We start from the raw sequence: 15,862 nt of genomic DNA, 5'->3' as shown, positions 1-15,862 counted from the left end.
GTGAAAACGCGAGCCGGCCGCGGGCGGGCTTGAGCGCGCGAACCCCAGTTATTTTTAGCCGCGTTCATGCATCGATGCTGAAATTAGATTGTAAATAAAATTTTTGGGTTACAGGAGTCGTAGTCCTCAATCCCCATTTCCATCCAGCTAGGCAAACTTCTTCCTCCTTTACAAAAAAAAAACGAAATACTCATCGCTCATTTAATTAAAAATTACTATGATTTGAATAGAATAAAATATGTTACTAAGATTATAGGTAGCTTAATATTACGCATTTTTATTGTGCCCGGGATTTTGAAGGTACTTATTAGATGAAACTTTAGTTTGCGTCATGTAGGTATATAGGCCACGGTCAGAAGTGATCTACCGATTTTGTTTTAATGTCTTGTTGTATTTTATGTATCCTTAAAGAAAGAAACTATAGTAATACTGTTACATATATGTACTTACCTATGACAAAATCGCAATAAGCACTTATAAATAAATGTAAATACCTAATATCTAACGAAACTCTGCCTCTACTCTAGGTACACAGGTAGGTAGTTGTTAACACGACAGATTTATTACATGTTAAATTTCAACATTAATTAATAAAACTTATTTCGATAATAAGTGATTTTGATCACTGATATCTAAACATTTATTGTCAAAACTCAATGCATAGTATAAGTTAGTTTCAAGTTTCAAAGATTTGAGAAAGAGTAAGTGAATGTCATTTTACCAACATATTGGTTGCTAAGTATTTATGCACTTAGGTATAGATACACAATAAAACAAATATTTACCGGTAAACGAAAACGGATTTAAGAACACATTTGATTAAGTAAATACTAAAATGATCACTTACTTATAACTTGAAAACGGAGAGCGGCGATCTCTATTAAAACTTTTCAGTAATAATTTCTTGTTAATATAGCGAGAAGATGTGACAATTTCAGGTTATTTTGCTCGTGGTGCATAGTGTTATTGAAGAGCAACGCGTGTGATTCGGTTAGCGAGGCGGGCCGTACTGACGTCGTCGAGTCGACTTTCACTAGGGGATGGCTACAACTACCCTTGCCCTGGCGGCGGCCGAGCGCCCTCCACCCTCGCAGTGACGTCACTCGCGCCGCGTCACGACCTACGATGCCGGCGACGCAAACACCCCGCGTACTCACTAGAATCTACCGCACGTCAACTATACTACTGCCTATACGTCACCAGATTGCAAAAATCATTGGTTCAGGTACAATTTTAAATAGAAAGAAGATCTAAAGGTGGTTGTATGATGAAAGTAGTTGCGCGATGGTTTTTTAGCAGAAGGCAGCTCGGTTTTGCATAACATTATGTACTTACCTACTTATACAAACCAGACACACGCATTGTAATTTCTAATTTCTTACCTAATCCTCAGTTTAGTAGACCTACATAGACGATCGAACGAATTTAAGCTAACCATCAAACTTATCGGAAGCAACCGGGACCCGGGACTTGATCCCATTGCTGGCCTGCCTCTTTGGCCTTGACCGAACCATTTAATCTGCCAGACGCCCGGATATATGTAGTAATAAGGATAACGCTTATAGCTCACTAAACTAGAGGCCTATAATGTACTTATATCTTTTTCCGGGACTAGCTCTTAGTCGAAACTAAGTTATATAATATACGCAACCCTTCCCGTTGTCCAACATGGTCAGTTTCATTGCTTAGTTTTGCAATCAATTTTAACACTGATATCTAAACAGATAATACCTAAGTACTATATATACATAAGGTCTATAAGTGAACCTAGAATTGAATTTTGCCTAGGTATTGGTTAAGACGAAATTAGATTGATTTACTATTTTACTCGTAAATGAAGTCTGTACAGCTTAGCGGCTACTTTGCGTCTTATGTAGTTATTACATACCTATTATTTTAACCGCAGTAATAAACTGTGTGTAGGTTCTGAGCTCCTGGTTACAGATGTTTTTGCGGGACACCGGCGCCGCCCTAAACGGATTTAAGCTGGCGTGGGACTGGGGCCAGGGCGGGGGCGGAGCGGACAGTCGTCATTATCATGTTAGTCGAAACCAAATATGGTTTTCCGATTTTTTCCTGTAGATGTAGGTAGTTTTTGATACCTATTTGTAGTGTAAAGTGTAAGATGATATTACTTGCCAAATTTTATAGATGACGGCACAGCTACTAGTTTACTTTATGATCTCGGTGAACGGGAAGTATCCTATCCTATAAATTATGATTCCCTTGAGAGAATTAGGGCCAAACAGATCACTGTGTTACGTCTTTCCTGTAGACATACACAAGAGTTAAGAGTTAAGTTCTTATAAATAAGAATATTAACCTTTATAGCCCTTTATAGAGAAATAAGAAAATTTCTGTTCTAAAGTTCGTGTCTTTGTTCGAGAAAATGGTGAAAAAAAAATGAAAATGAATAAAAATATTTATTTGGATTACAACATTTCACAATTCGCTTTTTTATGTTTGGGATCTCCTAGTAAGTATTGTAATTACTTGTGACAGAATGTTGTCATCACAGATTTAATAGACCAGTAGATATTGCTTACACTTAACCCGGGAACGTCTGCGCTTACCCCAACATATTTTACTTAACAGTTTAGTAAGTAAATGTAAATAGACACAACACGAACAACGCAACAAAGTAAAAAGAAACATCGAATTCTCTGCACTACGTTTTCAGCTTACTAAGGCTTCGTAGGAGTTAGGAAAGCCAAATATGTCAGGTACATACTCGTATATGCTAACGTAAGTTTGAAATGGCTTCCTTTAGCCTTAATCGTGCACCCTCCTAGGTTACGCGTATGTGAAAAAAAATATTCCGCGTTTCTTAGGAGGAAATAATACCTACCTCATTTTAAACATCATTGATCATTCAACGGACTAAGTCTATGGGTGACAAGTTGAAGTTCTCCGTTTTAAAACACTCAGCTCACTACGTCGAAAGATACATAAAGGTAGTGAGTCACTACCTATATGCATCGTTCGTGTATTACATTATATGTAAAGTAAAGACTATCCATACAAACATAAGTAGTATTCGATAGTGAAGGAAACTATTCGTACGTCCTCATTCTCCTGTCACCCTATTCTGCTGCACTAACTGACGCGGGGCGGCTGGTAGCGCCGACTACGGCGTCGCCACCGTCGGCGCCGTGCGAATTTAAGTTATGGGGTCCTAGTAGCGGCGTAGTCAGTCGTTTCGTCACTTCAAATATCGGGCTAGGGTTGAATAATGCATGGTTTTGGTATGGGTTTGCGTAGCTCGTCGCGTCGTAGCAAGTGGGCGTAGAACTTGGCTTAGAAGTAATGAAAATATTTTTTTTACTAAACCGTAATACCATCACATGGATTAGTGATTAAATTAAAAAAATGATTATAACAATTATTACTATCCGCGTTTAGCAAAGCTTTAGCTGCATATGAACACATACAATGCTACTAGTTGCATGGCATCGCCCGTAGCACACTGGGTTTATTGTAATAAAGCATAAGTAAAATTTTGGACCATTGATTTTTCCAACTTACGATTTAATTTTTGCCATTTAAGTATTCGGTAGACTAAAATGACATTTCCTAGTATGAACATAAAATGTCATTTCATAGTATGAAATGTAATATTAGTCTATCGAATAAAAAAATAGACTTTAGTAAAATTTACCACTATTTCAATAACTTTCTTTCCCGAAAGCACAGTTCAGTTTTTACACAGTGCCTTTAGTACTCGTATACTATACTATACATATAGTACGTACTCGCATACCATAGTTTTATTGATAATAAATTTATTCTTATTCTTACCTATTATATAAATTTTTCAATAGGTTATTTTCCTGACAGGATTCCTAACCATTCGCCTAATTACCCACTATATTTCATTTCTTTACAATCACCGAAGAGTATCATTTGACAGAATCTAGATGTAGTCCGACAAGAAATTGTCGAAAAATGTTGAGGGCGCTACTTCTTACGTAACGGTCACATTTTTTATGTAAAATGCTTAAGCATGGCAACAGTTTAGTATGGATTTTTTAAAGTTTCATTCTATTTAAGTCGTGCGTGCGTGCGTCTATCATTGAGTCTGTTTTTAAAATAATGTTTAATAATGTTTAAACGATGTATATTAAAATGATTTATGAGTTGCCATAACTATGTATCTCGCAAGGCTCCTAAAATTTATCCACACTTCCTGGTTTAGATTATGCGTATTTAGGACCAAATTAAGGTATTAAAATGATTTCCAGCTTGCTGGGAAGTAATTCCCCAAAACGCTTTATGAAGTGAAAACTTCTTTAGCGGCGCTGTGAACTTTTTGTGATGGGGAAAAAATGTTAAACTCGCGAGAGCGTAAGACGCTTCGTAAGACGGACACGTGACCTGATCGAAAAACTGTTAGAATGTCATTGAGTTTTCACTTCTGCCGGCACTCCCGGAGTGCAACTCGTTGTTTTTTTTTAATAATTCGTTGGCCTAATCCTATTACCTTCCTACACTTAAGTACATATGTACTTAGTTACCATGCAGTCACCTAGATTCCTGCGTTGAGAGCGCGGTGGCCGCGGTGCTCTTGTTTAGTACTTGAACGTAGCTGAATTCCGTCTTTGTGCAAACTTAAATAGTCTGAAAATACATACTATGAATTTTATCGTTTAATGTAGGTAGGTACTATTTTCTAGAATTTACTGTGGCTATTTACGAAGGTAGATATACAAACATTCCCCTACAATTTTAGTAGCAATGTATTGAACAGTCTGTTTTCGTTGCACTGAAAATTTGCATATAATATGATTCTAAGTCTGGTGACAATATTACAATACAATATTATGGTACCATCGAGCTGATCTGATGATGGAGACAGGAGATGGCGGAACTTTGTGATGAAGCAAAGCAATATTAATGATGTTTGGGGTTTTTAGAATTGTCTCGATGAGTACCTACTTATTTTATTAGTTGCCTTTGGTAAAGAAGTCAGCGATACAATAAGCTTGTACCAAAAATGATAATTTCGGCAAAAACTTTTTATGTAGGTACTTGATAGTCAGCCGGTAATATCGCTATTTTATACTAAAGGGACAGAGCAGTCATTAAAACAAGTAAAATTTTGCTTCTCACTGTATTCGTTTGCCGTCATATAGTAGTTTAGTTAGGTACACTGCGAGAGCCCGACAATGATGCGACAGTTTCCTGCACTTCCTACCTAGCACAGTAAGTGTTCATTTCCTCACTGAGCGAAAATAATCTGATCTCATGAAGATTAGCTTAAGTATCTGACATATGTACAAAAATCGCATTGTTACATTATTATTTTTTAAAGTAATGTAATAGGTATTTAATTATTTAGGTTTATTGGTTTAATATAACCAATTTAACACAGCTAGGATTAATCCCCTATTTGTACCTCTATGCATTGGGTCAATAAATTAAAGTCTCGTTCATATCTGATCGATGCTTACCCCGAGTGACGTCATACAGCACTCATATTGATTTTTCACCCTTACTTTTCTCGCCGCTGCGGTCCTAGTGCGTGTGATGTAGGAGAAAAGCGCGCGTCCGCGAAAATTCGATACGAGTTGGTCAAGTGAGTAACCGTCACCGTTGATTGACACCAATAATATATTCATATCTATAGGTTTATATGTATGTATTATATGTGTACTTAATATATTTTATACATCATTTCAACGTCCCTTAAAAATATAATATAATTAGAATGAGGCGATTAATAGGCGTTACTTGCCGTGAATGTCATTCGCAGCAATAGAGTGTACAAAATAGTAGAGGCATTTTAGGTAGAATCTGAACTTGATATCTTATTATTGATCTTCTCGAGAGACGTGTTCCTAAAGTACCTACTATAGGAGCATTCCACGGACTGTCCCGTACAAACGCATTCTATTTCCTGTGTTGCAACTTTTTTTGGGCATTTAAAGCAGGCGATTATTTTTCTGCCCATATTTTTGACCATTTGTCATTGAAAAGGAAACTCTTATACCTGAAAATCTTCAGAAAATTCGCGTTTGTACGGGACAAACGGTAGACAATTCATGGAATGCTCCTATAACACCTTGCCTGCTCCTCGTCAATTAGTACTTATATTTTTGCCCGCCTACGGCTGAGCCGGCTCGCCCGTCACTATTTCCCCGAGTTAATCTGTCAGCTACCGCCCGCAGAGTTTGGTCGCCTGGTAGATCAACTCCATATTATCCGATATTATCCCACTCACTTAATAAGCCAAATGGAAAATAAAAAAATTATAGTTGTACTTTCCGTATGTCTAACATACGTTTTGGGTTATAATTATGATTTAAATTATGATCCTTACTTTCCAAATAATAATTTCTGCAATGATTTATCTCCTTATTACGGAAATATAAGTTTGGATCTTATCTCCGGAGTTTGGTATGGAGTCGAAAAAATACCTCACAATAAAGGCGAATACAAAATAGACTACACTAAGGAGTGTTTCTACATTGATATAAAGGAGGAAAATGTTCAGGTCAGTAAATAAGAAACTCTTAAGATACTACGCTTTATATACTATTCTTTCTTGTTTGCATGACCAGTCATTGTACCTATGTAACAAATTACACCTACCTATATGCGTACATTCAGCATCTAAAGTTCATCCATCAGTCTCTAACATCTTAACAGAAAGAGATATGTCTCTATGTGTACAATACTTAGATTGAAACGCAGAGATGTAGTTGGAAAAGTATTCCGGGGTTGCAGATACTTTTGGCGCGTTATTTCATCACGTGTATCGAACTAACCCTAAAACTGTAGCCATAGTTATTATGACGCTGTGAGTATTTATGTAGGTAGGTACCTAGTCGTAACCTAATAGAGTTAGACCAAGAAAAGTCTGCAGCGATTTTGATAGCCGTAGCAGTGCAAGTGTTATTTACACGTCATAATTTTATAGAATTTGACGTTTAAAATGACACTGCGTGGGCTATCAAAATCGCTGCAGACTTTTCTCGGACTGACTCTAACATCATTGTATTCCGCTATACTGAAAATCGTAATTCAAGACCAAAAAAAGTAAGACAGACGAGTAGTTGTAGTTGCCACTTTTTACTTACTAGCGCGTTTTGTATTTATAGATGGTCAAACAAATCTTGTCAGTAGAAAAAGGCGCGAAATTCAAAATTTCTATGGGATTATCTCCTTTCACGCCTACTTTTTTCAAATTTGCCGCCTTTTTCTACTGACAAGATCTGCTTGACCCAGTATATGTAAAAATAATAAAAGTACTTTTTTAAATCGTAGGTGTAAAATTACCAATAAAAAAATTATCTTAGCGTGTTTATTTATTAAAAGGAATTTACTATTTTACAAACAAATTATTGCAGTGGCAACATTGTCTTACTTTTTTTTTGTCTTGAATTACGATTTCTAGTTTAGTATATTTTATCATTAAGCAAGTTGATACTTACTATATAATTAATAATTATTCTATTATAACAATATATTTTAGATATTTGTATTTTTCTAATTTAAATATAATATTTGTGAGCGTGTTACTAAAACTCTATTTGTGAATAATTTATTATATTTCCCAATATAAATAATCGATAATATGATTATATATGAAATATTCATATGTATAGATGGTCAAGCAAATCTTGTCAGTAGAAAAAGGCGCGAAATTCAAATTTTCTATGGGACGATATCCTTTCGCGCCTACATTTTTCAAATTTGCCGCCTTTTTCTACTGACAAGATCTGCTTGACGCAGTATAGGTAATATGATAATTACGAGTACCTAAACCTAATTTTGGTAGCTGAACGAAACCAATTAAAAGAAGTTGAACTTCTTAAAACTTAAATATGATTTTGTTTGGAATTCACCCTTAAATAATATCAATTTTAATTGCAGCTTAGTTGAATTAAACAAGGTAATAATCGTTTTAGTTTTATATCAGGACGGCGTTTAAAAATAGGTACAGATGTAGTGCATAATTATTATCCATAGTATTTTCACGGAAATGTACGAACGTGTCTTGCTATTTCAGTCAGTCTTAGTAAAAAAGTACTGAGGTTGACTTCAATACGAACGTTTCCGGTGTGATCCTCCACAGCCGGACCACCTCGTCCGATTGCGCTCAGTTTTTAATGGCGAAATGTACCTCTAATGTACTTCATGTACCTCGTCGGAAATTGAACGTACCTCTGTAGTTTGGCAGATATATGCGTTTAAAAGGGGTCCGGCTGGGGAGTAAAATCTGCAGCCGGACCACGCCTGGATCCGATCATATCTGTTATTTTGAGATATAATTTAAATATCAGATGAATGTACCTGTTACGTACCTCCGAAGAAATCGTTTTTTTATTTAAAAAATGGTCTCATAAATGAATTTTCATACATTTCGTTTTTTTGAGTATACGCGTAAGCGCCTGTCAAAAAATAATAGCAACATAGTAGAAAACAAATGTATTCAATTCGGGCAAGTCGTCTAACGCGTCAACTAGATACAAATGTGGGTGGTTATAGGGAGTGTTTTAAACCGACACGAGTTGCGAATTACCTTTTCGCACGTGTATTGTACAACGTTTTACAGTACACAGTTGAAATTCGCAGAGATGTTGCCGCTATAACAACAAATACTAGTAAATAATAAAATAAATATTAACGTGGGGCTCCCATGCAACAAACGTGATTTACTTTGCCTCTTTGTGCGTAATTTATAAATAAATATTAAGTATACGGACATTCTTATAGTAGACCGGCCAGCGAAAGAAAAGTGTTCTAGAAATCGATTTCCGCTCATGTCGTCCGGGATATGGGTGAATATGGTATCAATGCATTCAGTGTAATGCCTTGAACCCAAATATATGAGATGACAAGCGCGAAAGTGGTGGGGATAATTGCTGTGACGTCATAAAGTCGGCAGTACAAAAATATAACGTACTGTAACATTTTCAATACTTGGTCTAACAAATTATTAGAAAACGTTCAAAAATTTCACAAACCACAGTTGACTTCGAACTGCTATAAATTGAAAATGGCTGAATGGATTAGTCCAAAATACATACCAAATGACTGTGAATATCCTTTACATAATGTTAAAAAATGATTAACCAGATATATCAAAAAATATGAAAAGTATATCAAGTTGGGAAAAAAGTGTAGGTCTCACAGTGTTTTATAGAAGCCAAAAAAGTGAAATCCTCATTTTATTGCAAATTACTGAAGTTTAGATCATTACAAATGCGAGACTAAAATTCCCGCGTGTCCAATTTGCGTAGTTTTTGTGTAATAATTTTTTGAAAATCGTGTTTTAGGCACCCGGATATAACGAAAAACTTAAAAAAATTGCAAATCGTTTTATGGACTTTCCGTTGTTTAGTATTATTGGATAAACCGTTTGAAGACGCAAATTTAGAGGCAATTGTGACATCTCTAGGTATATTGGTTACAAAGATATTAATGAATTTATTGTTTTTGGTTTTTATTTTTTTTTCTTCCATGTTCCGCCGTAGTAGGAGCCCATATTTGTATGACAGCTTCATTTATACGTCTTCTATCTACACTATTTTTTACAAGACCTAATTCCGTGGAAGATTGAATTTAAAGCCAATTAAAATTTTCGGTCAGGGCTGCCACTACCAATATCCGGGTTCAGCCGGATATAATATTAACGCTGTATACACAGTATAGCACTTTTATGGGTGGTAAAAACAAACTTTAATATGTTAATAAAAACCTACACATATGAAATAATAAGTTTTTTTAAGATTTAGTAATTTATTAGCTATAGATAACTTACAAATTCTTCCTCTTTATAATTAGGGTAGATAATATTTACATTTTGGTCGTTAGCTGTATGACAGTAAACTACAAAGAGACGTATACACTTTTGGACCTCATTACCATGCAGTAAGGTGAAACACTGCTGTATATATCTGTTTTTAGTCGGGTCATCATTTTCTACTTCGAGGCTCTCTGCCCCATCTTGCACCTCGTAATAACTGTCGTCTGGACAGAACTCGGATGTTGGTGTTGGGTTTTCCTCCTGAGATTCCTGTGCCTGTGGTGATTGCGGTGCTTTCAATAAAGCTACTGCGGCAGATGGTAGGGGACGTTTTTTAATATATTTTATTCTCTGTGACATCTGTTGTTCGGAAATTACCGGATCTGATGAGACTAGTGCTCTGTGAAACAAATCAGACATTGTTTTTATCCTATCCGATTTCCGAGTATGGTGTTCTCGATCGTGACGCCAATATTTGTTCCGTGACTCTGCTGCTTGCTCGGAAAGCATACCAACTGGAACAGACGAGTTTCGAATGATTGCAGCGCCATGGGCCAAAATTTTATGTATGGTGACTGTCATAGGACACCATTTGTAAGTATTGACATATTTTTGGACTAGTTCTTTACAAAAATTGCCAAACTTCTCTGCGTCTATTGGAAGACCACTCGACAATACAACTAGAACTGTGTGGGGATCGTCCAGAAGCCACTTCTCTAAGCCAAGGATGTTTGCAAATGCTTCACGATGTTTGTCAGACAAAACTGTTCTCGCGGTATTGCCGTCATTAGTAGTGCCACTATTGAAACGTACTGCCCTAAATTTAAATTCCAATTATTAAATATTTAAAAATTAAATTAAATAAAGTTAGGGTCAAGTACGAGTTGGAGTTGCACATTGAGGACCCGTGTCATCGTACACTGTATGACATGGTAGAATTTTTTTCGACCCTTCGTGTGTGAACCCGACTCTCACTTGCCTGATAGGTACTTACTAAATCAGTTCTCGAAGCAGTGGGATCACATTTTCTTCCATATGAAGTCGAAACCAGATATCCCCAAGAAAATGGCGTATAAATAAAAATACCGAAGTGCCAACCCTAGCGGCCGGATAACCCGGATATAGTGTTTCGATGATTACTTGAATGTTTCACGGAATTAGGTCTTGTAAAAAATAGGGTGGATAGAAGACATATAAATGAAGCTGTCATACAAATATGGGCTCCTACTACGGCGGAATATGGAAGAAAAAAATGAAAACCAAAAACATTAAATTCATTAATATCTTTATAACCAATATACCTAGAAAAGTCACAATTGCCACTAAATTTGCGTCTTTGAATGGTTTATCCAATAGCACTAAACAACGGAAAGTTTACAAAATAATTTGCAAATTATTAACGTTTTTCGTAAAATCCGGGGGCCTAAAACACGATCTTCAAAAATTTATTACACAAAAACTATGCAAATGACTAAAATAAAATGAAAAAGACTATGCTAATGAAAAAGACTACTAACTAAACTCGTGTCGGTTTAAAACACTCCCTATAACCACCCACATTTGTATCTAGTTGACACGTTAGACGACTTGCCCGAATTGAATACATTTGTTTTCTACTATGTTGTTATTTTTTGACAGGCGCTTACGCGTATACTCAAAAAAATGAAATGTATGAAAATTCATTTATGAGACCATTTTTTATATAAAAAAACGATTTCTTCGGAGGTACGTAACAGGTACATTCATCTGATATTTAAATTATATCTCAAAATAACAGATATGATCGGATCCAGGCGTGGTCTGGCTGCAGATTTTACTCCCCAGCCGGACCCCTTTTAAACGCATATATCTGCCAAACTACAGAGGTACGTTCAATTTCCGACGAGGTACATGAAGTACATTAGAGGTACATTTCGCCATTAAAAACTGAGCGCAATCGGACGAGGTGGTCCGGCTGTGGAGGATCACACACGTTTCCGAGAAAATACGAAGGAAAACAATTATGCAATTCTTGTATTGTAATAGGTTAAACAAATGACATGATAAGTATTAGGTTGGTATTAGGGGTACTTGTGAAGAGTGCGGAAGATTTGTACGCAGACTGTATGGTATGTTAAAATAAACTAAAGTATGTTCCTTTTATTCAGCCTGAGGGCATACCGCGAACCACGATCGACATGTTGCCTCTCTGTCGCACTTGTAAATTCGTAAGTTAGTGTGACAGGGAGGCAACATGTCGACCGTGGTTCGCGGTAGGCCCTCTGTCCTTATTTGAAATAAGAGGTTGTATCTCAAAAAATCCGTAGTACCTAACTTTATCAAATGGTACCTACGTTAAATTAAATCATCAACTAATATTAATTGTTTCGTTTCGTTTGGGTTTAGGTATGTATCTACATTAATATTTATGACAACAATATAAAAACATAATCACTTAACCATCCTATTCCGTGTTTAAATTAGTAGATAATAAAAATTACTAATTATAAAAAAAGTTTAAGTAACTAAATCGAAAAAATAAACGCTATGCGAATGTGGTGATGTGTAATAGTTATTTACGATACAAGTGCGGAAAAGAGGAAATTCGAAACGAGTGGCGATAAATTAAAACACGACCGAAGGGACTGTTTTAAATCGACATGAGTTGCGAATTACCTATTCGCACGTGTATCGTAAAATGTTTTACAGTACATATGGCCCTTTAAACTTTTGACATACGCACGAAAAGTGCTATTTCATTTCACGCACTAGTGCGGGAATGTCCATATGGTCCTATATGTACTGTTAATATTATTTTCATGCCTAATCATATCAATTGATGTCTATTACTAATTGGGAGGGGTGGTGCTTCCTGCCATCAATTTGTCTTACTGGTATGGAGAAATAATTTCTTACTCTTACGAACCGGAATAAATGAAATATAGATGGTCAAACAAATCTTGTCAGTAGAAAAAGGCGGGTAATTTAAAAAATGTAGGCGCGAAGGGTTATTGTCCCATAGAAAATTTTAATTTCGCGCCTTTTTTTACTGACACGATTTGCTTGACCAAGTATAACATATACTTACGAAAAAAACATAATACCTACCTTTTGAAACCCAGAAGCAGTTATAGTTTTTGAATTTGGTACATTACTCGATAAAGGTTCAGAATCAAAATAAAGGTTCACGAGGTTAAAACTGCGCCGTGTAAGAAGAGTTAATCAGGACATGTGTGCCCTGGCCTGGTCTATCCTAATTACCGGGGTCATGAGATGCGGTTCACAGCCCGGACCTGAGTGATTACGGTGTCATCCTCGGCCCGTGGGCGGAGCGGTAATTATGCGACTATCACACTAATTACATTAACTACTCATTGTACTAAAAACAAAATGTATAAATCGCTTTAATAGCATATTCTTGCCATGTCTTGGCTCTCTAAATGCTTAAGCTTGCGCAGCGAATGTGATACATTGGATCGGGCCGCTTACGTAAAACTGATAAGTATTATATGTACCTATTTGTATATAAGATATTTGCCTGAAATTAAGAGTCTACGAATAAATTTCGTTTTAAGATATATCTATTGTTTTATATATTTAACCTATTTATTTGGTATAATTATAATTATTATAATTAACTCACTCAGTTTCAGTACTAGTACGCATAAAGTACTATTACTATTATTCTCAGTTAGGTAGGTTTATATTTTTTATATTTAAGTTCGCAAAAGATTCCTATTCCTAATTTACTACTTGGGAATTGGGATCCAATACATTCTACAACTCTTCTCTTTCCGCACAGACTCTAATAGGTAAAACATATAAAGAATTGTGAATATTGTGATCGACCGTCTATTGTCATTCAGTTCAGTCAACTGTAATATTATGTTACTCTTCGAAGGCCGCATAAATATGTGACACGCTTTTATGGCTCTACGATTAAGATCGTGTCAGATATTTTAGCGTAATCATTGTGTAACTGCATCATGTAACATATTGCAGGTGACTGTACATTTGATAAATTTTAACTCGCGGGGACATGCCTCCGTGAATGTATAGGAATGATTGTTTTATAGGAGCTATTCTCAAAGTGTGTTCCGCGGAACCCTAGGGTTCCGCAAAGCCTCTGTTGGGGCTCCGCGAAAATACTTGTAATAATAAGATAAAAACCAGCTATCTTCTATAGATATATCTGGTCCACAGTGATGAACGAAAATGTTTAATTTCGGGCTCCGTCAAATATTTCGCTTGCCAAAAGGGGTCCGTCACCAAAAAAGTTTGAGAACCGCTGTTTTATAGTATTAATAGTGTTAATTTGTTCTCTAGCCTACTCCTCCTACGTACCCGCCGCTGGCATATCCATACTTGAGCACAAGCTATGGGTTCAACCAGCCCGAACATTACCGGATGAGGTACTTCGTCGTCGAGTGGCACGAGGGCCTGTTCCGAAGCGAGTACCATGTCAAAGTTAACACTTCACACATGGGCTTCTGGATATCTAATGTGCCCAGCACTGGTAAGTGAGAAGCAGTCGTGGATGTAATAAATACCTTTCTAGGTACGATATGGATGCGAAGAATAAAGAGTAACATAGACTAAGATAGCGTTTCGTTCACTACGGCGCAAAATATTGTCATCATGGCTAGGCCCCCTGTACTCGTACAGTCAGCCAAAAAAGTGGTAGACCACTTTCTTGGCTAACCGTACCTATAACTTTCACATCATAAAAACTTTTGTGACAGACCTTATTATATGCCAACTAGGTATGATTTGCGGTAATCAAGATATGCTTATCAACATGTTTATTTTTCTTTCAGCCGTAGAAAAGATGTACCGTTATTTTGGAGGAGTAATTCAGGTGCTAAAGGTAGCCAATAACCATTTGGTTCTGAACTTCTGTAATACGATGCCCCATCGAGAGTTCTACAGCGTCGTGTTCTCAAGGAATGAGAATCAGCTGACGCCCGAGGACCTGTCCAGCATCCACAGCATCTTCACGACCAAACATCTCTCCACCTCGGCCTTGAAGCGAGTTTGCGACAATTCAGGGACAATGCTTCAATTCTCGGTCCTCATGTTACTACTGGCCTGTTTGTTAATATGGAGGTCTGATGCATAGATAACAGTAATGGAACTATATGTATTATATGTATTATAGCACGTAGTTATGTAAAGCGTGTTCCGAAGTACTAAAATGACAAATCTCATTTACTATCCGTTCTGCCGATTGCAATTATAATTTTAGTACAGAACAGACGAATTGGGTAGAAGGTATCCGGCATAATATCTTTCGGAAACCTAAAAAAATAAACTAAACTAAGTGTGCCAGCGAGTGTGTTTAAGGTCTAATGGTACCTTCAATCTAATAGCCCCGTTATCTATTAGGCATATAGCCAATATTATACTTATACGGGAAAAATATTAATGACGCATTACACGTCCAATTCGTTAAAGAATTAAAACTATTTATAATTTATGGGATTTATAAGTTATATGGATTAGTTATATTGATAATTAAACGCAACAGAGTAGGTACCTTTTTAATTAGACACGTTGTTTTTTTAAAGTCCCTTAATTTCAAGGGTGCAAGGGTTGCTTCAATTAAGTAACTTTCTCAAAAAGCCGGTACTTATACTAATTCACTTCATTCTAAATATTTTTTACATATTAAAGTTTCTACATCCGCTACTAATAAACGCGAGTACTTAGGTATCTCGAACGATTGATATTCAAAATGTTATTGATAATGTTATACTAGTTTTCAATTGTTTGGTGGATTTAAATATTATGTCCGTGTCACAAAAGTGCTATTAATTACTTTTTATGAAAAATACAAAAAATAAAAAAAACTTACAGGTTAGGCACTAATTATGCCAATGTTCTTAAATGTACTTAATAGCCATACCCCGAAATTAACGGACTTTAAATAAAAACCGTGTATGTAACTCCATCGCTTTGCTTCAATATTGTTGTCCCTACAAAACTGTATCTATTAATTGGTCGTTGGAGTTTTAGTGTTTTTTTTTAATTACTCAAATGAGGTACATAATGCTACAGACAATTTTTTTACAATTTGGTAATATGAATTTTCCATGTATTTTCAGATTATATTTATAATTGTTTATGATAAAA

General features: G+C 36.1%; 1 protein-coding gene across 1 annotated transcript; it reads left to right on the top strand.

Annotated features, from left to right (window-relative positions):
- The first annotated feature begins 6,135 nt into the window (after positions 1-6,135).
- LOC134678481 (uncharacterized) lies at positions 6,136-15,862 on the top strand. The gene is made up of 3 exons (XM_063537051.1): positions 6,136-6,493; positions 14,057-14,246; positions 14,548-15,862. The coding sequence occupies exons 1-3, from the start codon at positions 6,233-6,235 to the stop codon at positions 14,847-14,849; spliced, it is 753 nt and encodes a 250-aa protein (XP_063393121.1). The 5' UTR covers positions 6,136-6,232; the 3' UTR covers positions 14,850-15,862.

The sequence above is a fragment of the Cydia fagiglandana genome, chromosome Z (assembly GCF_963556715.1).
Source record: "Cydia fagiglandana chromosome Z, ilCydFagi1.1, whole genome shotgun sequence".
Taxonomy (NCBI): Eukaryota; Metazoa; Arthropoda; class Insecta; order Lepidoptera; family Tortricidae; genus Cydia; species Cydia fagiglandana.
This window is presented reverse-complemented; position numbering and strand designations above follow the sequence as displayed.